The 23,488-nt window shown below is 33.7% G+C and overlaps 1 protein-coding gene across 1 annotated transcript; it reads left to right on the forward strand.

Annotated features, from left to right (window-relative positions):
- Positions 1-1,357: 1,357 nt before the first annotated feature.
- Positions 1,358-23,422, forward strand: LOC141692111 (uncharacterized). The gene is made up of 7 exons (XM_074496848.1): positions 1,358-1,894; positions 21,687-21,737; positions 22,087-22,179; positions 22,270-22,319; positions 22,418-22,545; positions 22,633-22,782; positions 22,867-23,422. Exons 1-7 carry the CDS (start codon positions 1,358-1,360, stop codon positions 23,244-23,246), a joined length of 1,389 nt encoding a protein of 462 aa, XP_074352949.1. The 3' UTR covers positions 23,247-23,422.
- The last annotated feature ends 66 nt before the right edge of the window (positions 23,423-23,488 follow it).

Genomic DNA, 23,488 nt, shown 5'->3' on the forward strand with positions numbered 1-23,488 from the left:
AAAACAGTCTTCACAGACTGAAAGGTTTGAGGGTAGTACTCCTGAGGGGGAGCTATCTAAATCCTCTTCAATTCAATTGGAGGTTCCTCATGTAGGAACAACTCCCCTCAAAACCCTGGCAGAAATTGCCTTGACAGTTGATGTTAGGAGTACAATTGCCAATGATCCTGTCACAGGGGAGGCAATATAGCACATTCAAGTTCCAGTGCATTGCAAGACACACAAGGGTTTGAGACTGGTGCACATGGCATTAACCCAGTCAAATCCCCTCCAATTCAATTGGAGGTTCCCACAACTAGTGTGGAACAACAACTAGCCATAACCACAGAGCAATCTGTGAGTAAAACTGTGACCTCAGTCACAGGTTTCTCTGAACCATCTACCTTAAAACCTTCAACTTCACAACCATCAACTTTTCAACCACACCTTGTCTCTTCCTGGCTCCATGAAGCTGCACCACAATCACATCTTGAAGAGTTCAGGGTAGATCAGCTTGCAGGCCTAGCACAAATTTCTCAACAATTGCTGACCTCTGACATGTCTAACCAGGACTATCAAGCAATCATGCTCTCTTATCAATCAGATGTCCAAGAACAACAAGATAAAATTGTTAATGAAGCTGAACAGGATGGAAACTGTGATGCTTGGCTGAACAAGGACTATAGTATGGAAATGGAGAATGTGTTAGCTAAGTTCAGGGAAGATTACTTGACAATTTTGGGCAGCAATTCCAAGGCACTGACATGTAGTGAAGTCTATGATGCAATTAATGAAGTTTTAAAAGCTCAACTTAAAGCTTTCCATCTCTTTGGAAAAGCATTAGAATTGAGATTGACTGGTCATGAAGACAGAATCAGGAAGATGGTAAGGGAAAAGATGGATGAAATCATTCCGTCTCAAACTGAGATCAAAAAGTAATTCAAAACCTTCTCAGAACAAATGTCTAGGTATGATCTCAATGAGATTGATAAGAGTGTGAATCAACTCAAGGACTCTTTTGTAGCCTTGCATAATCAAGTTCAAAATCATATCACTAATTCTAATGACACAAGGTTGAAGTTGGATCAGATGCACACTGCAAGATACACTCCTTCTTCTTTGGTCATGGATGAGATTCAAAAAAATTGTGCAAGCTAACTTTGGCCATTCTACTGCAATTTCTGCTTCAAGCTCTTCCTCCTCAGACATTCAAGCACTCAAGGATCAAGTAAATTCTTTGGAAACCTCAAATGCTTCTCTCAGTGCACAAGTTCATGCCTTGACTTCTCTAGTCAAAAGTCAATAAACTGACATCCAGATCCTGGTGGACTATCACAAACATCTCTACATGCAAAACTCAGTTGCCTTGGGAGCCATCATGGGAAAGCTCAACATAGCATTGCCTGCCTTACCTGAACAAATTAGGCCAGAAAATCCAACTCCCCAGCACATGCCTGTTTCCAAGACTAAGGGGGAGATTGAAGCCAGGATTGCACAATCCAGGGATGCTAGGGCACAATCTAAAAAGCCTGTTCAGATAGGGCAAATCTCAAACACTCAAGTTGATGTTGGGAAAGAAAGACTTCTGAGAGCTGCGGAAGGACCTAGTCAAGATCAGGAATTCAAAGATCTTCTTGCAGCCCTAAGAGTGTCTCTTCAACATAACTACATGAACTTCAAGAAATCTTTAGGCAAGAATATCAAATTTGTAAGAGCAGTGGTGGTAAAGATTGACAACTTTCTGGAGAAGAGGATTGTGATGAATATCAATGATAGTGGGGTAAATAGATGTCTTCAGGTTACTTTAGAATATCTTCAGACATTGAGAGCATCTGAATTGGATGTTATGATTGACAAAGTCCACCAAGTAATTCCTGAAGACACTCAACTTTTACATGAGTTTAAAAATGCACAGGTAGCAGCTTTTCCGGAAACCTATTTATCTCCACAAAAGGGAATTATTTATGTCTTCCCTTTCACCAAGCAAGCCAAGCATCTCTATATTCCTAAGCATTGTGTCAGATAAAACTTAAGGTTGCTCATGACTCTGCAATCTGATTTGAAGATCAAGAAGAGTAAGAAAGATGAGGATGTGGAGATGATCAAGATCTTGGAAAGATACCTTGGTAGATTATGAAAATATGTTGCCAGCTACTAAGTATAATCTAAGGAAATATGAGGATGATGATGAGCAGAAAGATGATCAAAAACCTTCTGGCTCAAATCCAAGTCAATCCAAGGCAACTAGCAGCAAGGAGAAGAAGCAGGAGGATAAGAAGAATGATGAGAAGAAGAAGGGTAGTGAAAGGAGAACTAAAAAGGCACACGATGGCTCAGAACCACAACAATCCCTAAAAATCCAAACACAACTAGCTCAAACCTCAGCTCAACCTACAACATCAAATATCTCAAACACCAAACCATCTCAAACTTCAAAGCCAAAATTTCTGTACAAACAAATATCCAACTCTATCCTAAAAATTCCAATCACCACAAGTCAAACAAGTCTCAAGAAAATCTCAACCCTACCTTTAACCAAGCCTTCACTAAAAGTCAATCTTAAATCCGTTGGAAGAAAAACTAAGAAAGTCAAGTCTTCTGAAAAAGTTGAAGACACTGAAAGGGCCAGCTGGAACTGTTTCAAGCAATCTGACTTCCTACCTTTAAATTGGTACATCTCAGATGAAGATCATTTTCAACAACTTGTTGAGGAAATAGTCAGAGTCTGGGTTGTATCTCTTAGGGAAGTTAGAATTTTCTATGAAGATGGTTCCTTTACCTTTCTTGGCAGTGATCTAATGGACTCTCTCTCTCTCCCACAGAAATTAAGAGAATAATAAGCTTGTTAAAGGATAAGGATACTGCCACAAGGGCATGGAGATCAGTTATAGCTGAGTGGTTGATTGAAAGGGAAGAAACAAGAAAAAGAAATGAAGTTGAAGCTAAAGAGAGAAGGAGGAAGTATGATGAAGAAATTGAGATGTTTATAAAGAGGTCAGCAGAGCTCAAGGAAAAAGGAATGAGCAGAATCTCTAAAGATGGGAAATTTCTAAACATTAAAGCTAGTGGATTCTCAAGATTTAGAATAGATTTGCTAGACAGTGGTCATCCCAAGGTAGCAAGACAAAAACTTGTAGAAGCTTTAAGTGGAACACCTATTATAGAAGAACTGGAAATTCTTGATCACTTGAAGGATGTTCTTAGGGAACAAGCAGATACAAAAACTGTCTTTACCTGATACTTGTAACCATTGAACTTTGTAAATCTTATGTTGTACAAAAGTTGTAATTCTATCAAGCTTTGTGTATTAATTTTATTTTCCATTATTTTAAACTTGGGGTTAGTCTTGTTAACAGGCATGAATTTGTGTTAAGCAATCTTCTCACAAATTGAGGGAGATTGTTGTGCAAGACATGCATGTACTTTAACAAGACTAAGACAATTTGTCAATCCTAAGTAAGTTGTATTGTTATCTCAATTTGTATTTTGTACTTGTAACACTTAAAGTCAGTAAAAATGTCAAAGGAGCAGACTTGAGTCTTTTTATATAAACAGTGTCAAGCCTAAGAATTCTATCTGGAAGAAGATCAAGAAGATCATTCCTCAAAAGAATTATGAAGATGCTTAGAGTTGAATAAATCTGTTTTAGGAAAAATATTCTAAGTCAAGATCTCTACAAGTCACAGATTTAATGTTATAGAGAAGTCATTCGAGAACTCCAGAATGTTTTATAGAGAACTCAGAGATATCGACAAGCCAAATTGAAGACATGAAGATTGAATTATCGACAAGTCATTTCTTCACTAGAGAACTCAGAGTTATCGATAAGTCAAATTTCACTAGAGAACTCAGAGATATCGATAAGTCAAAATCCACTAGAGAACTCTGAGATATCGATAAGTCAAATTTGACTAGAGAACCTGAGATATCGACAAGTCAAGAAGTCACTAGAGAACTCAGAGTTATCGATAAGTTAAAGTGAAGATATGAGAAGATTAGAGATCTCGACAAACCAAATTCTCTTGTAGAGAACTTGAGACCTCTACAAGCCAAATCAACTATAGAGTACTAGAGATCTTGATAAGCCAATATACTTATCGGGATGTCAAGTTCTCTATAGATCAAACTGAAGATCTTGAGGTAAAATCTCTAAGTACAAAATTGCAGATCAGTTTAATATCCGAGATTAACAATCAACAAACGGTCCAAACAGCTGGATTGATAAATCTACAAAAAGCAGCTTGAAGGATGTGCAAGGTCAATGGTGAAGATTAACTGACAAAGGAAGATCAAGATGATAACAGGATACTAAAGATATGTTAAGCCAGAAATAGAAGATATACTTTTCTATAAATGGAAATGACAAGTGACTGTTTACTAAAGTTAATAGCATGTCTTATTGTACACTGTGTAAATCAACAGTTAACTAAATTATAAAGTTAACACTGGTCCTTAAGTCAGGAGTAACAATTTAGATAGAAAATCTTGTAACACTCTCAAGAAGAAGCTAAGCTCTTTATCAACAAAGAGCCTAGAAATTTTGTAGCAAAACATTCTTAATTTTAATATAAAATTAAGTGAGTTTTGAAGATCTGTGTTCTTAATTCTTGCAAGTTTAATTTCTCCATGAACACACTTTCACTACAAGATTTAATTTACTTTGTTCAACCATAAAAGATTCAAGAAAAGCTTAAAAATAGTAAAACACATTCACCCCCCCTCTATGTGTTATTCATTTCCTAACAAATTCTATAAAATAATGAATAACAACCAGCAAGTTGTCCTTGGTTAATTCAGTTTTCAAAGCTGAAACAACAACATAATTGTTTAACTCAAAAGCAGATAGCACCACGAAAATTAATAAATCAAAATTAAAATATTATTAGTCTTATATATATTAATTAATTTTATTCGGTTCAGTTTGGTTTGTATTCAGTTTTAAAAAATATTAAAACCAAACCGCAACCATATTATCGGTTCGGTTTTTATTCGGTTTGGTTATTAATTGGTTTGTTTTTAATGGTGCCATTTTGTTCGGCTTCAGTTTCGGTTTCAGTTTTGCTCATCCCTAATGCCAGGTATCGGGGATCACAGATTTATCCATGTTCATTAGCTTGTAAGTCCCTGGCCTTAATACTTCTTTGATCTTGTAAGGCCCCTCCCACTTGGGCATCAACTTTCCAGTCTTGGTGGGATCCGAGGCTTCTGTATCTCGAAGTACCAGGTCTCCAACTTGAAAGTTCTTGACCCTAGACTTTTTGCTGAAGTGTTCCTTAGTTTTTTCCTTGTATTTTTCCATTCTTGATATAGCCTGGTCCCGGACATCATCAATGAGCTCAATACTTGTTCTGAGCCCCTCCTCATTGGTTATTTCATCGAAGTTGATCGCTCGGTGAGAAGGGGATCCCACCTTGATAGGCAGCATGGCTTATGCTCCGTAAGCTAGCTTGAAAGGTGTTTCGCCTGTGCTTGTCCGGGGACTAGCTCTGTAGGCCCACAACACATTGGGAAGCTCTTCTAGCCACTTGCTTTTGCTTTCTCTAAGCCTCTTCTCAATGCCCGAGAGAAGGGTCCGGGTTGTCACTTCTACTTGTCCATTTCCCTAAGGGTATGCTACTGATGACTTTTTGTGCTTGATACCCCATTCTCGAAGATAGGATTCAAATTCTGACCTGATAAACTACGGTCCATTATCTGATACCAGGACTCTCAGGATTCTGAACCTCATCAAGATATTATTCATGAATTTTATGCAATCTGCTGGTTTATGGTTTTCATTGCCTTTGTTTCCACCCACTTAGTCATGAACTCGATTGAGACTAATAGGTATCTTAGATCCCCTATAGCCCGGGGGAAGGGTCCCATAATATCTACCCCCAAACGGCAAATGGGATTGGAGATAGGACCGATGAGGGTAGTACTGGGCTTACCCGGGATACGTTGCCGAAAAGCTAGCACTGTTTGTATTTTTTCATAAAGTCAACTGCATCTTGGTGGATTGTTGGCTAGTAATAACCCTGCCTTATTATCTTGTGATCCAATGCCTTCGTAGATATATGATCTCCGCATATCCCTTCATGGACTTCCCTTAAACAATATTCTGCCTCCGCCGGGCCAACACATTTCAGGGTAGGGGAGGAGATCGTTCGGAGATAGAGTAATCCTACTTTAAGGAAGAACTTTGATGCCTTAGCTTATAATCTTTGAGCTATCCCTTTGTCTTCTGGGAACTCCCCCCTTTCCAAGTAGTTTATGAAAGGAGTCATCCAATTCAGAGTGTTGTCTATCTCCAAGATCTCTTCAATTTCTATTATTGAATTTTGCAATTCCTCAAAGTAGACGGAGCAATCTAGGTCTGATAAGTTCTGGACTAGCTTGGATAGGGTATTGGCATCCAAATTTTCTTCTCAACAGATTTGTAGTACTCGGCTCTGTGGTATAGAGGCTAGGTAGCTCTGGACCAAAGCCTGGTATTTGGCTAGAGTTGGATCCTTCGCTATATATTCGTCGTTTGTTTGCTTGACTACAATATAGGAGTCGTTATAGATGTTTAGGTTTTGGACCCTTAGGGTCCTGGAAAGCTTCAATCCTGCAATCAGGGCTTCATACTCCGCCTAATTGCTTATTGCTGAAAATCTGAAGGAGATAACAGTTTGAATTGTAAAACCATCTAGGCTCTTTAGGATGAGCCCGACTCCTGACCTTTCATTTGTTGAAGATCCGTCAACCTTGAGAGCCCATGCTCCCAGGTTGGGATCCTGGTTCAATTCTGGATCAATGTTCTTAGGTGTTGGCTCGACATCCGAGAAGTTGCATTCAATTATGAAGTCAGCCAGTGCCTGGACTTTGATAGCGGTTCTTGGAATGAAACTCAAGTTGAATTGACTTAGCTCGACTGTCCAGTTTACAAGTCTTCCCGAGATACCCGGCTTGTGTATTATCTTCCTTGTGTATTACTCTTATTCTTATCATTATTGTATACATCTCCAAGATAACGAAAAAATCATTAATTATAATTTATTACGGAGGTGAAAATCTTTAATTTTTTTATGAAATCGAGAATATATAGATTATATAGTGAGGTTAATGAGTAAATTTTGTAATACTCTTAAATAATTAAATAATTATACTGATTCAATATTTTACCATTTATTTTAGTTTGAGACTTTTTAATTTTTAATCTAAGTAGGACCGAGTTTGACCTAAGTTAGACTCAAAAACGGGTTTTATTTGACTAATAAAAAACCAGCCCGTGAATAAGTTCGAGTATGTGTACTCTGTAATACCCCAACTTTTATGAAAATAATTATACTTAAATATTCAACTAAAACTCCAAATTAAATCCATAATAAGAATAAGTTTCTAGTTTTCCATAAAATTCTAAAATCCGAGACAGAAATAAAGTCATCTAAGCTGAAAATAAAGCAAATCCTGGGAGACGCAGCTCCAATACAAACATAATCACTAAAATATTATTCCCAAGCAAGGTCAAATCAAGTCCACTGTCCCAAAAGCTAAGCACCTGAAAATTTGTAAGTAATGAGCCAAGGCCCAGCAAGAAAACAATTCTACACTAGTGAATCAAGTATCATAATTTTATAAAACAAAAATCATTTTCCAAAATCCATATGTCATAAGATATAAAAATTCCACAGCTCGCTAAGGCCACAAATACCTGGTGACACAGTATCAAAAGTTCATAATTTCTGTCAATAATGCGCCCCTTACTAAGGTATCATAGAGTGTGCGCTCCCGAAGGCATCATAAGTAGCACTCCCTAGTAAGGTATCAAAGGCTAGTTCCGGAACTATACGCAATTACTAACTGGTTCAAAAGTCAGAGCTCACTGGGAATTCTTATTTCTAAAACAGGGTACTTGATCTATAAATTTTAAAACAAAAGCAGTGCAAAAATATTTAAAAGATTTTAAAATAAAATAAAGTGTGAAGCGTTAACTTAGCTTACTGGCTAATGATGATCCAAAATATTTCCAAGTAATTCCTATATTTAAGTGAACCAAACAAAGATAATTACTAACCTAATTTATACAAGTAAAGCAAACACCTTAAATCCAATCTGAAAATATCATGCTAAGCAGTAATGTCACAGTCAAACATGTTAGAATTATGTTACAAAAGAACAGAGTAATTGGTTGACAACAAAATAAAACAGAGTAATAGGCTGACAACACAAAATTATAAACAAAACAAACTTTAAGATTTTAAAACATAATTTAGATAGTGTAAAACAATAAATAAGTAATAATAGTTTTTCATTCATCAAATCAAATAAAATATTTACTAACTCTACCATATTATATAAATTAAGTCAAATACATTAATAACACATAAATAATGTATACATAATGATGAAAATAAATATACACATACACACATTACAAGGCACATTAAACTTACAAGATGTATAACACTTTAAAAAATAAATAATAAAAATATGTGTAAATTTTACATTAACTAATATAAAATTAATAAACACATTATTAAAGTCTAGACATAACATATTTAGTATAATAACATGTCAAAACAATACCAATTCATTTTATTTTACCACTCACTAATAAATTATCTATGACTACCCAAATCGGTTAATGTATAATAATAGCAATAATGATAACAATACATAATAATAATGATATTAATAAAATATGCAGGTTAGTGAACATATTATATACAATAATATTACAATAAAACATATCCCTGCACACGAGTATATAATTATATTCAATAACAACATAAATTATTAACCTGATACTTTGCAAACACCTACATAATTTAATAAAATCATAAGATTTCTACCATAAATCATCTTATCTAAGATAAATTACTAATTTAAAAACATGGTACTTGAATATTTAACAAATTACATACCAAGTACATATGAACTAATTAACAAATATCAATATCTAATAACATGTATAAATCACGTATTATTAAATCAGCAAGTATGCAAGTATTTGAAAGAACTTGACATCCATGTAAATTAAATGTATTAAAGTGAGTATAAAAAAAGGGAGAAAACATATTTTAAAAGAAAGGTAGAAGAAAACAGAGAGAATGAGGTATACTAGAGAAAGAAGATGATGTGCAAGAAATAAACTAGCTGAGACAAGTATATTTATTTACAAATTTGAGGTAGTGCCCTCCTATTATGGCGGTTAGTTATCACCCACTATTTTTAAATGACCCATATCTTATCTCTGAATAACGTGTTGTTGTTGTTTTTTTACCAAGTAAAAATAGAAATGTAAACACATAAAATAATTTATAATTATTTTAAAGATATTTTGAAACATAAAGAAATGTATTATTCAAATATATATATTTTTTAAGATCTTGCATATGTATGTATATGGATCCACTCAATTTAATAAATATTTAATTTTTTTACAACTACAATTAACTTAATTCATATATATATATATATAAAGAAAAATACTGGTTATTACATACTCGATCGATATCTTGGCTAAGACGCTCGAGTTTTTTAATAATGATTTGGATTAGTCGGACAGTGACTCAGAAAAATAAAATAGTAAAATTTGATCTAATAAAAATAATGTACTAAATATAGTATATTTCAGTATTTGTTATCAAGTATATTTATAAAATAAATAAATTAGTACTAAAAGTTTTATTAAATTAGAAAATAATTTACACCATCATATTGGACAATTTAATTTTTATCATGATTTTTTTCTGAATGTATTTCATTTGTGATTATGTTTTAAGAAAACATGTCATTTTTCACTAGTTTTCATATGTATTTCACTCTTATATTAATTTACCCAATGTTTTTCCAATTTATTTCACTCACCTCACATATATAATACAAAATCCACTTAATTAACCTAAGTATTAACCATTGAGGAGTGAGACGAATTAGTATTGAATATGCTTGTTTTTTTTACCTCTTCATTTTTAAACAAATAAAGATGGACATTAATCTCGCCCCGTCTGACCCCGATACGATCCCCTCCTTATTCAGGTTGGAGATTCAGGGAATTCTTAGTGGGCGGGGAACGAGGAAATTTTTATAAAAATTTCGGGAATCGTGGCAGAGTCTAAGATTAATGTCTCCCCTACCCCGATTATGTGTGTGTATGTGTATGTATAATAGAATGTAAAATATTATTATATATTTAAAATAATCTATACTTTTCTTGATCAATTTTTTTATAATATAATATATATTTTTTATTTTAATTTATCATTTCTTTATATTATAAATCAATTTTAATATGATTGGATGTTCAAAATTGAGATATTATTAATGTTTTTATATAATACGAATTAGTAAATTATTTTTAATCATAAAAACTTACTAAAAAATATAAAATTATTATTTTTATATTTCCCGAATCCTGCCAGAAAATTATTATTTTTAATTATTTCCTCAATCCCGCAGGAATTCCTGGTCGGGCGGGGGGCGAAGAGGAAAAGAGTCCCCGTTCGGGGTTCCGAGTTGGTGATAGCACTTCCCGGCCCTGAAGTGACCCGATGCATATCCCTACAAAAAAATTAATTGTTTTTGTTATAATAATATAGTTATGATTATTTTAGTGATTAGATTTATATACCTTATAATAAGTATCCAATTTCAAAATTCACAGGATTAGCGAGAATCGAACTCTACTACAAAAAGTAATCTCTCACCACTTAAATTATCTAATACAACTTTAACATTATGTATGAAAAGAAAAAGAAGTAAGACAATTCAGTGATGAACTTCATGACATCACATTTTCATTTATTTAAATTTATGAGATGTAATCAAATTTATAAAAATATATTATTCACTATTACATATTTGCTATGCGATTATAAAATAAAGTTAAAATAATTATTTATGTTATTCAAAATTATTTCTTTCTAGATGCAAATTCGTTCGATATAATATTTCGCTATATATACAAGCTCGTGCTTTACGCTAGTTTAAAATTTAAATACAAAAAAAAAAATTAAAAATAAATTATGAAAATATACTTTATATTCATCTTAAAATACGTGCCGAGTATTGTAAAAATTTTGTAGTGAATTGAATGAGACGGAGGGATTTATCGTTCAATCTCCACTTCTATAAGCAGTACATTCGGTTATATCTGAGATTATAAAGTGCTCAACACAAAGCTAAAAAATAAGACTTGCATATCTCTCTATTTCACCTTTTTTGCCTCCATATGTCCCAGAAATTGTTGCCGCAATTGTTCGTGTACAAGCTTTCAATTGCTCATTCTCGTCCAACTTTGAAAGTATACTATGAGTGTACGATGATTATGCTAATAATCTATATGCGTCTGGGGAGGTTAAAACAGACGTATAAAACTATTCCATGTGCCTATTCATCTTTCAACAAACACAAATGAGGAGACGCGTATGACAGTTTTTGTAGTAGTGAGCTTATGGTTGGATGAGATAGAGGAATTGGAAGCTCGTATACGAACCATTGCAGCTAAAGCTTCATGGATATAGAGACAAAGGAGGTGAAATACAGATATATGCAAGACTTGTTTTTCAGATTTTGTTTGGCTAAAGAAGAAATCTTTATCCTAATTTATAAGTATTTCAAAGAAGTATGCAAACTTTTAGTTTAGTATATTCGGATTATGATCTTCAATTAATGCAATATTTGTATCTCTAATCAATAAAATAATATAAATATAATCCTACGACAATACTACCATAAAATAGAAAAAAATTACTAAAATATTATTATTCTTTCAAAATGAAATAAATTCGCACACTAATAATAAGAGAAATATTAATAATAACACTAATGGACTCAAATTCAAACAAGAGAACATGAAAAAATTCAGCAAACACGTTAAGCAATTTCGCGAGTCGCGTCAAATGGAGATGGACATGGATATGATATCCCGTTCGGGTGCACTAAATATCAACAATGGAGAATTAAAATGTTAAACCTAAATATATAATTAGGATCATTTTATACGATATTATCAAGATTACATAATAACTGAAATATGGAAAAGAACCTGATTTCATGACGATATATTTGAATACAGATTGTGGGATTTAATCTTCCGCAGACTTTAATCAGCCTCTAGTCGTATCTCATTCGAATTGATGGGAATAGAATAGAGTAGAGATTGTGAATAGTCTCGGGGGACCAAGTCTCTATTATGTCCTTTAGTAGTCCAATTATACCACATTAACCCTAATCAGACTTCTATTAAGTATTACATATTACGAATCCCATATCACATAACATGTTATTGAACCATTTATTTTACATCACTTAATTATTTCAAATATAGAATAAATATTAATTATAACTGTATATAATTTGTAAGCCCGTATATTATAAATGTAATAAAATATTCTAACACAAGGAGAAGTATATTAGAGAATGTTATTATATAGTTGCTCTTATCTTTTCATATTGTCGGTTAAACTCGTAACACATGTAAATGCGGAGAAAATGGAGTGATTCCAGTAGCGAATTCATAAATAAATTTTCAGGAAGATGCCTACTATATTTGTGAAAATACTCTTAACATTTTTTAATTGTTAGGGGCACTTTAATATATTTTCAAAAAATTAATGATAAAAAAACTTAAAATTTTGTTTTAGGGGACACATGTCCCCGTGCCTCGCTTACTAGATCCTCCCTCACTCGGACAAAAATAATAATAAGGAATGAGCGTCTGGGAGACTGGGACATACGATTTTTACCGGAAAGACAAATGCTAAAGTCCAATGGTTTAAACCATACCTCCTATGTCCCACTAGATTGTATATATAAGGGAACGGAGACTCGACACACATTTTAATACTTTTCTAAAATATAGTTTTGTAAATGATTTTTATTTATTTTTTCTTCTGAATAAAAATTTAATTTTTAAATTTTAATAAAAAAAAGAAAAATTAAAAAATAAATTATGAAATTATATTTTATATTCATTTTAAAATGTGTGTCGAGTAATGAAAAAAATTGTATACAATTAAATAAGACATATGAAATACAGTTTACGAGAGTGCATATATTTAATAATTTATGATTAATTATTATACGAAACTGTTGTAGGAAGGTTCTAATATATTAACATATAAAAAACCATATCCCTTTCAGTTGATATTGATAGGCCATCATCGTTCAGTTTTTACCTATACATGTCACGTTGGAGATTGCTTAATTTTATAAATAAGAGCATCTTCAACGGTTGACATCTCTCAAAAGGTGTCAATTTTACCACATAATCAAGGATGTCATTTTTTAAATTCTCTCTCTTTCATATCATTTTTAGCACTTTTATTTTAAAAATACTTCAATGATTGGCACCCCAAGATTTCAACTTGAGTAGTTCAATAAAAAATGCATAATAGAATAAATTAAAGCAATGATATTTTATACGTCATTGGACTCACATTGGAACCATAAATGAAGTTGGCACCCTACTTAATGGGATGCCAACTTTTGGCACCCATGCCAACTCATTTGACACCCCAATTTTATCTCTCAACTAGACCTGACAATTCGTTCGTGTCGTGTATTTTCGTGTTTCATGTACTTAAAGGTGAAACACAAAACCGACATGTTTAGAGTTCGTATACTTTCGTGTTCGTATAGTTTCGTTTTGTGTCGTGTTTTCGTGTAAAATTGAATATTAATATTAATTATAATAAATAAATAAAAATATAACTTTTTGGTTAATTATTTTACGAAATATATTAAAAATATATATTTAGATCACATTTATATACATATTATAAAATTAAACAATTGTTTTTAAAATAAAGATGCATATATGTTAGATATATTTGTGATGTCATGTCTAATAATGATTTGTGTTTAGTTTTCAGATCTTGACTAACAGGACAAATCAGGACTTAACTGGAAATTAGTACTTATACTGAAGTCAGAACTTAAGATATCAGAACTTAAGTTATCAAAACTTAAGATATCAGAAGATAATATCAGGACTTAAGAAGACTTTCAGATAAGGAAGACGGCTGATTGAAAGGAAAGAAGATCAAGATTAAAACAAGATGAGATATGCATGGAGAAGAATTCTATGAAGAATAGAAGACTTGGAAGAAGAGATAACTAATTGATATATTTTAGGATACAGAATTATATTCGATATCAATTTGAAAATTATCTTGTAACTGTGTGTCTATATAAACACAGCATAGGGTTTACACTATAAGTGTTATCTTAATCGAGAATATTATTCATTGTAACCCTAACAACTCTCGTGATATTTGATCATCACTGAGAGAGAACGGTTCCATTATAATACTGTTTTATTAATAAGATTATTCTGTGTTTCATACTTGTGTTCTTAATTCAATTTGATTGTACTATACACTGTATTCAACCCCCTTCTACAGTGTGTGTGACCTAACAAGTGGTATCAGAGCCTATCTGTTAACACATATACTGTAAAGATCTAAAATCAATCATGTCTGGTCAATCAAAAACACAAGACTCTGAAAAGAAGCTTTCCAGGAAAAGTGGAAGTCCTAAAAAAAAGGGCTCAAAAAGACTGAAGTCAAATGAGGAAAGTCTGACAAAGGCAATATCTCTCCTGATTGCAAGAAAAACCATGCAGACACTTCAGATTCTGAAAAAGAGGTAAACTATGCCCTAATGGCAAATTCTGATAGCAGTCCTGAAACTGCTGAATTAAAGGTACCTCAATCAACTCTTGCTTTTGATACTGATGATATTACTGAGTTGAGATCTTATCTTAAAACCATATTCACTAGTTATAGAGATCAGACTTTAACATGTGATAGGTTAACTTCTGAAAATCTGGCTTTTAAGAAAATGAATGATTATTTAGAAAATGAGTTAGTTATGTTCCACTAAACTCAGAAAGAAAGAGATGATGCTTTTTATGTTAGAGATGAAGTGTTAAAATTGAATCAATCTCTAAAAACTGAGTTAGAAAAGGAAAGAGAGATTATCAAGACTTGGACTAACTCTGGCAGAGCAACTCAGGATATACTAAGTAGTGGAAACTAGAAAGAGGGCTTAGGTTATGGAGATGATAAAAGTGAAACAGGAACTGAACAAGTTAAGCCAATTAATGTTAAACAGACTAATAAGCCAAAGGTAAATCCTGTTAAGTTTGTAGCTGTAAAATATGATATTGATAAATCAGAAGTTAAAGAGAAATTAACTTTTGACAAACCAAAACAGGATAAGCCAGCTGAAGTTAACATAGGCTTAATGACAAGGAAGCAGCTTAAATATAAGCTGAAAGAGATTAAGAATGTAAACAAGGTAAAGCCACCTAGGAAAAATAGGAATGAAAAGGAAGGTGTGAATAAAAGCAATAATTATAAGCCTGTTCCTAATGCTCCTAGAAAGAGATGTCATAACTGTGGAAATTCTAACCATCTGGCTTTTTTTTGCAGGAAGAATAAAAATATAAACTCCTTACCTTCTAAGTCAGGAGTTAAGAGTCAGTCTGTTAGGTTTAAGCCACAAAATCCTTGTTTTCATTGTGGTAGTTTGTGGCATTCCATTTATACTTGTAAGGAATATCATAGTTTATACTATGATTATTATCAAATAAAACATTCTTTAAAGAAAGTTAGCATTATTTCTTCTAGTGTAAGTTCTGATGCAAAGTCTGATACTGTAAATTCTAATAAGAAAAATGTTAACATAAACTCTGATGTTAAATCCACTGCAGATGTTAACAAACTTAATAAGGCCAAAGGATCCAAGCAAGTCCGGATCCTTAAAACTAATCATTAGTGGTCTTTATGATTGCAGGGCAACAGGAAAAATATCCTAGTTCTTGATAGTGGTTGTTCAGGACATATGACTGGAAATAAAGCCCCGCTATCAGACTTTGTGGAAAAAGCTGGCCCAGGAGTTTCTTATGGAGATGGCAACATGGGAAAAACTCTGGGATATGGCAATATCAATCTTGAGAATGTCATCATTGAAAAAGTAGCTCTAGTCTCAGGACTTAAACACAATCTGCTGAGTGTTAGTCAAATCTGTGACAGAGGTTATCATGTGGATTTCTTTGAAGAACACGGTGAAGTTGTAAGCAAATCTACAGGCAAAGTTGTTCAAAAGGGATACAGGCATGGTAACATTTATGAAGCCAAGCTTTTAACAAGTTCCGATGGTTCTGCAATCTGACTGTTAAGCAGAGCATCAATTGAAGAAAGCTGGGATTGGCACAAGAAACTCTCTCATTTAAATTTTAACAAGATAAATGAACTAGTCAAGAAAGATCTTGTGAGAGGACTGCCAAAATCAGTATTTGCTCCTGATGGCCTTTGTGATTCATGTCAAAAGGCAAAACAAAGAAAATCTTCATTCAAGAGCAAGACTGAATCTTTAATTCTTGAGCCTTATCACCTACTACATGTTGATCTATTTTTTCCAGTAAATGTCATGTCTATTGCAAAGAAGAAATATGCTATGGTCATAGTAGATGAGTTTACCAGATACACATGGATGTATTTCTTGCACACAAAAAGTGAAACTGCATCTATCTTGATTGATCATGTCAAATAACTGGATAAATTGGTCAAAGACTTTGTGAAAAGCATTAGAAGTGATAATGGCACTGAGTTCAAGAATTTGATCATGGAAGAGTTCTGCAAAGACCATGGAATAAAGCAAGAATTTTCTGCTCCTGGAACTCCACAGCAAAATGGATTTGTTGAAAGAAAGAATAGAACTCTTATTGAAGCTGCACGAACTATGCTTGATGAAGTAAAGTTACCAACCTACTTTTGGGCTGAAGCTGTGCAGACTGCTTGTTTTACTCAGAATGCAACACTTATCAACAAGCATGGAAAAACACCATATGAGATGGTGAAGAAAAAGAAGCCAAATCTGAAGTACTTTCATGTATTTGGATGCAAGTGTTTTGTTCTAAAGACTCATCTTGAATAGCTATCCAAATTTGATCTAAAAGCTGATGAAGGAATTTTGTTGGATATCCGCTTTCCACAAAAGCCTTCAGAGTCTACAATTTAAGAACAAGGGTTGTCATGGAATCTATCAATGTCTCTTTTGATGATAAGAAGATTACCGTACTTGAAGATTTCAATGATCATGATCAATTGAGATTTGAGAATGAAGTTTTAAATTCTGATTCTGTAAATTCTGATAGTCTAAATCCTGATACTGCAAACTCTGATGGGTTAAACTCTGATGTTATTGAAACTGTGGTGATTACGCCAAAGGAAAATACACCTGTGCAGGGGGAGCATATTGAAGATCCAACCACATCTCAAGAAGCATCAGAACCTAGAACAGGCTCTTCAAGTTCTGATTCATCAAGTTCTGATGGGCCAAGTTCTGATAATTCTGTAAACTCAAATTCTGAAGGATCCAACTCAAAGAGCATAATTTCAGGGGGAGCATCAGAAAATATTGATGGAGACAACATGGATCATGGGGGAGCGTCCAGTTCTAGAGATCACCTTCCATCAGCAAGTGGACTAAATCACACACACCTGATCTAATTATTGGAGATCCTAAAGCAGGTGTTATAACTAGAACAGCAACATCAAATGAATGTCTCTATCATTCTTTTCTTTCTCAGACTGAACCAAAGAACAAGTGGAAGCTGCCAATTTCTTGGAGGCAGATTAGTTTCTTGGTTTAGCAAGAAACAAAAGTCAATTTCCACATCAACTGCAGAGGCAGAGTACATTGTTGCAGGAAGCTGTTATGCACAGATTCTTTGGATGAAGAATCAGTTACTGGATTATGGGTTAGAATTTTCTAAAATCCCTATTTACTGTGATAATCAAAGTGCTATTTCTATGACAGGTAATCCAGTACAACACTCTATGACAAAGCACATCAACATTAGGTACCACTTCATAAGGGAGCATGTGATGGAAGGTACTGTGGAATTGCATTTTATTCCAACAGATCAACAACTAGCAGATATCTTCACTAAACCACTATGTGAAGCTACTTTTACAAGATTGGTAAATAAACTTGGAATGGTTTCAGGTTCTTTCTCTAAATTTGCTTAGTTTATGTTCTGATACATCAAACCTTATGATCAGTATTTACAGATATTACTATCTTTATGTAATTTGTGCTTAAATTGAAATTTTCCTAAGTGCTGATTGTTGTCTGATGTGAATTTCTAAACTCTGATAGTGATATGAATGTTTATGTGACTATTCAATCCAATAAGGATAACTGTGCACAAGATTCTGACCTAGTAGTCTCTAATATACTAAAGATCCCATGTTTGAAGTAATTGTTTATGTGGAAATCTTTTAACACTATCAAATTCTGATATTGAGCTTGGTTAGGTTTACTTTGTGTATCTTATTACTAAGTCAAAAACTAGAATAGTGCTTCTTATCTGTTAAGTTCTGATGTTGATAAATCTGATGGATGTACTAAGTGCTAATAAGCCTCACTTATCAAAAGAAAAAGAAAAAAATAAATATCAGGTACTCCTTTGAGATACAGAGAAAAATGTATGTGGAAGGGAAGACCCAAGTGCATTGGTGGTATTAAGTAATATGCATTAGAAAAGCAAAATAAAATTTTCTTGGTGACTTTTCACATTCTCTGATTACTGGAGAAATACTCTGATAAAAGCATAAATTCTGATAGCAGTTGTGACTCACTTACACTGAGAAGCCACTGTGAAAAGGAATGTTAAAAAATGCATAAAATGAGCACAAAACAGTTGAGGTGGACTCATGCATGAACTCATTCTATAGTAGACTTCAGACTAATGGCAGATTTTGAGCAAAGTTCTTAGTTATGCCTTATTTCTAAGATGTACTGAAGTGAATCAGACTTTACTCTTTGTCTGATATTTAGCTTAAAGCACACACTTACACTCCATATGAATGATGAAAATTACTGCGTTGATCAATGTTGTTTTAGATGAACAGTTTAAGTGTCAGTTGCATAAATTCTGAGGACAAGTTCTGATGGAAGTTCTGATGATTAAGTTCTGAAGAAACCATATCAGTATTTCTGTGAAGAATTACAGAAATAAACATTCACTTTTTGAGTACAGAAGTCATATTCTGATGACCTTTAAATTCTGATAATAATCAAGTTCTGATGCTTACGTGGCAGTATTTATTTACCTATTTTATTTTTGGTCACTACTTGAACGGTTATATTTTATCAGAATATTGGATTACGTGAGATAAAACAGTAATAATCATTTGTTTAGTGGCAACAGTTTTTTTGAAAAACTGCATGTGCATAGTAATCATTACTTATTTACCGTGTCCATTAACTTCTGTCTTAACTACTGCATGGCTGACAAGTGTAAAGTTTGTTCCACTTCTTAATAACTGTTGTCACGTGGAGTGTCTAAGTAAAAGAGATAAAAGATTTTCAAATCTTTTATTTATATTTCTAATCTATACTCTCTCTCTTTTTCTTCCTGTTATGTTTGGCCGTAGATGTCATCTTCATTTCTTCAAATACACATATCATTTTATTTTATTAAATCGCAACTTCTGGGTGCAATTCTGACTAGAAAATTTGATCAATTTTAGGTAAGTTACCCTGATTTCTCGAAACATCAAGAGCACGTTTTCATGAACTTACAGTTGGAAATGCAACAGGGGTGAAATATTCTTCTAGAGCAGAGGACAGTCAAAGCAGTTTTTTTTTCAGGTTTATCAGATTGCATTGATAAGGATTTTATTAGTCGGAACTTTTGTCTTACTGGATATAGACGAGTGTGATGCATGATTATGAATTTGGTAGTTTGGACCATTCTGCCGACCAATTAAAGTTGCTTGCTATTATATTTGTTAAGTTTATGATGGAATTTTACTTTTTATTAATATGTTTATAGTTCAATGGATGCCAAGGTATGTTAGTGGACAGGTACTACTTCTAAAATCCACTGTATCAGTCTGATCTTCTCTCTGAAAGATAGCTATTCCTGCCTGTTGAGTAGAGTAGTTGATGGTGTAAACCTTATTTACCCAGACTCTTCATTTTGCTTCGAGTACCCGTGTCGGATACTCGACACTCGGACATAGATATGGACACTTGTACACTTATTTTAGGCCAAAAACATGTAAATTTTTCAGAATATTGCCGAGTCCAATACTTGGATACGAACCCGTGTCCGACATCCATACCCGAGTCCGGGTAACATAGGTGTAAACTGTAAAGTCCACTTTTCTGAAAATTGATCATCAGACCAGATAATAGTTGCAACAAGTGTAGGATTTAAAAGCTTCCACGTTTTATTTGCCTAGGAATAGAATTTTGTCATTTGCAAACGAGCTGCAGCTGTAAAAGTTCCAAAGCTGCAGAAGGATTAAAGTTAACAGGGAGGTCTTGAAGCTGTGATATACAACTAAGATTGTTGTCTAGTTAATTAGGCTCTGCGAGTTTTGCTTCCACCTGCTAAATCTGGTTCTCTATGTTTCTAAATACGTCGATGTTCCAGAATTTCATAGCTTGTACGTCTGTATTAGTGTTTGGTATCGTTGTGAAAGTTGTCGCTGTTAGCAGACTACTGTGCCAGGTGTTCTAACCTCTCAACTCTGAAGGGTCTTGGAGTCTAGGACCTCTGTTAATTTCAGGGGACCTCTGTTATTTGAGCGCCCTGTCAAAGTACAGTGACTTGCCTTAATTACAAATCGAGTTTCCGAAATAAATCATCTTGAAACTTGCATGTACTAGTAAAAACTACGCGTAAAAAGTCAAAGGTACTTATATTTTGGGACAAAGAGAGTATATTATAATTCACAAAAAAAAAGTTAGAGAAAATATGTACAACTATCCCGTCAAAGAATATGTATAACTATCGGGTCAAAGAATATTGAAGTGTGGACAAAAAGTTAAGGGTCTGTAAAAAATAGGAAGATACCATCATAGTTAATAAGGAAATTGACATTCCATTTCAATTATCAAAAAGGAAATTGACATTCCATCTCAATTATCAAAAAGGAAATTGACATTCCATCTCAAATTTAAGGTACGGTTCCCAAAAAAATTCCCCATATTTTCCTATATATATATACACACCCAATACACACGCAGACAAGCAAACCAAGCAAGCTTTGTTAGTGAAGTCAATAATCTACAGGAAGCAAATTCAACAGCCTCATGGCCGAAAGAAGCCCTTTTCCTTTCACTGCCTGTATCGACCATGGACATTACTACCGTACGTTCTCTTTTCATTCTCAAGTCTCTATATCTATTGTACCACCGTAAATATGCACGTGTATAGTAAGGTTTTTGGTGTGCATGTACGTGATTTATCTTCATGTATGTAACAATCGTTTGTTTCTTACGTCTCCCTAAATCATGTATTGATGGAATGAAAAGTATCACGTAGATTCTTTTATGCCCTTGTGTATATATCAAATCAGACACCCCGATAACATGTCAAGTAAATAGTCAATCTAAAACATTAAGGTAAAAAGGTCCGTCAAGATCTTATACTACTCAACATAAATATCTTAACTATATAGGGTTTAATTGTTGCTAATATGCATTGTGAATTACTCCCTCTCTCCTCTGTAATTCCTATCACTTTGGTTTTTATTGGAATACTATAATTATAAAATATTACTCTTTTTTGTTTAAGAGTTTGAATCAATTAAGTAAATTTTAAAAATAATATGTGCAAGTATATATAATGGTGAAAAAACTTGACTTCTGAAGAGAGGGGAAGAATAATGACTAATACATGTGATTTACCAAAACTTGTATTTTCCTTGCAGCCTGCAGAGAAGTTTTGTATCATTATGATGCTTCCGATTGTGGCTGAATTAGTTAGTCTGATGATCCAGTACTTCGTCTGATTCTGGTGCTTCCGATTGTGGCTATGTAGTTGGTCTTGTGATCAAGTACTACGTGTTTCGTATACATAAACGCCAATGATCCACGTAGGAATGAAAGTATTTGACTTCCTCCACGCACTTTTAAGTTCATTGACTGCGTAGCAATATTTTTTTAAGGTCACGGCACTTTAAAACGTGTACAGAAAAGTCGAGCAAAGTATAAAAAACAGAGGCAGTGTAATTTTAGATCCAAGTGCGGGCTAGGAGGGTGTATTTCTTGGTGATGCATGAATATAAGATTGATTTTGCTATTATATAATTAATGACAATTATACTCTAGGTGCCTAAGTATCAACTGTTTATCTTTTTTAGTTCAGAAGAGAGGCAACCAAGTTTGTTAAGCTTTAGAGGGACATGTCCGGATAAAATACCGGTAAGAAGTTACTCGTACTTTGCAGCTACATTGATTATGTTTCATCTGAAACTCGTTTCTTCTTATCTGACATCGAAGTTTTGTGTCCAGGTAATTGTAGAAAAGGCTGGTAGTAGTCAAATTCCTTATGCATTGAAAAGGTATATGCGTACCCTTGCTAATTTCCTTCTTCGTATAACTGGATTCTGTAAAAATATCGTATCCAGATGCTCACCAGTCACCAATTTGTTTCTTGTAGGTTAGACATCCGAGCTGACTCCAATCTTGCAGATCTTTTTGTTGCGATTTGGAATAAGATCTTTAAAGTTGAAAGGGGGTCGAAGACATATTCATTGTTTATGATTCTGAAACACAAGGATCCTGTCTGTAAGTGCCCTTTATATCAATGTGTAATTTCTAAAATCAAAAATAAATTGTGGAATCCTAATCTGACTTTTACTGATTCTGTTGTAGTTAAGAAACTGCTGTCATCGGTGTACGATGACTACAAAGATGAAGACGGCTTCCTTTGCATCACCTTAAGTGGCGAGATACAAGATATACTTCCCCAGCCTAGTCCGAGTAACATCAGTGCAAAAACATTTTATGTTACTAATATGCCAAGTTAGTGAACTGAGTCTCTGATAGTTAAGCATATGTTGATTTGGATCTTTCTCAGAGTTTTAAAGTTACCGTTTTCAATTGTAGGGGACTTCAAGCTCTACCACGAGCGTAAGGACGGTGGCTTGGACCTGTTTGTCCTGTATTTCGAGTATGTTTACAACAAATCGGTGAAGGATGATTGTTACCTCGAGTTTGAGAGTAGTAAGTGTCGTAATCCAAGCAAGCTCTGCTTCTATCTGGCTGCTACTGGACTCGAATACAAAGAAGAGAACATCATGAAATTACGCAGACACGTTAAGCAATTTCGCGAGTCCGGTCAAATGGAGATGGACATGGGCATGACATCCTGTTCGGCTGCACCAGATATCAGCAATGGAGAATCAAGGAGCAAGTATGTCAGAGAATGTTATTATGTAGTTGCTCTTATACTTTTCGTATTATCGGTTAAACTCGTTATTATGTAAATACGGAGAAGAATGGGGTGACACAACGAATATATGAATATGTAACGAGTGATGGTCCAGGATATACGATTTTTATAACATGGTATATTGTGGTAAATAATCGCTTAACATGTTCCCATTTTACATGTACGGTAATAAATTACCGCGTTTTACGTGTTCCCATTTTACATGTACCGTAATAAATTACCGCGGACCAAGTTTCTCCGGATAACAAATTTAATCATTGTTTCTTCCTTTAATTT

This window comes from Apium graveolens, chromosome 10 (assembly GCF_009905375.1).
Source record: "Apium graveolens cultivar Ventura chromosome 10, ASM990537v1, whole genome shotgun sequence".
Classification (NCBI taxonomy): domain Eukaryota; kingdom Viridiplantae; phylum Streptophyta; class Magnoliopsida; order Apiales; family Apiaceae; genus Apium; species Apium graveolens.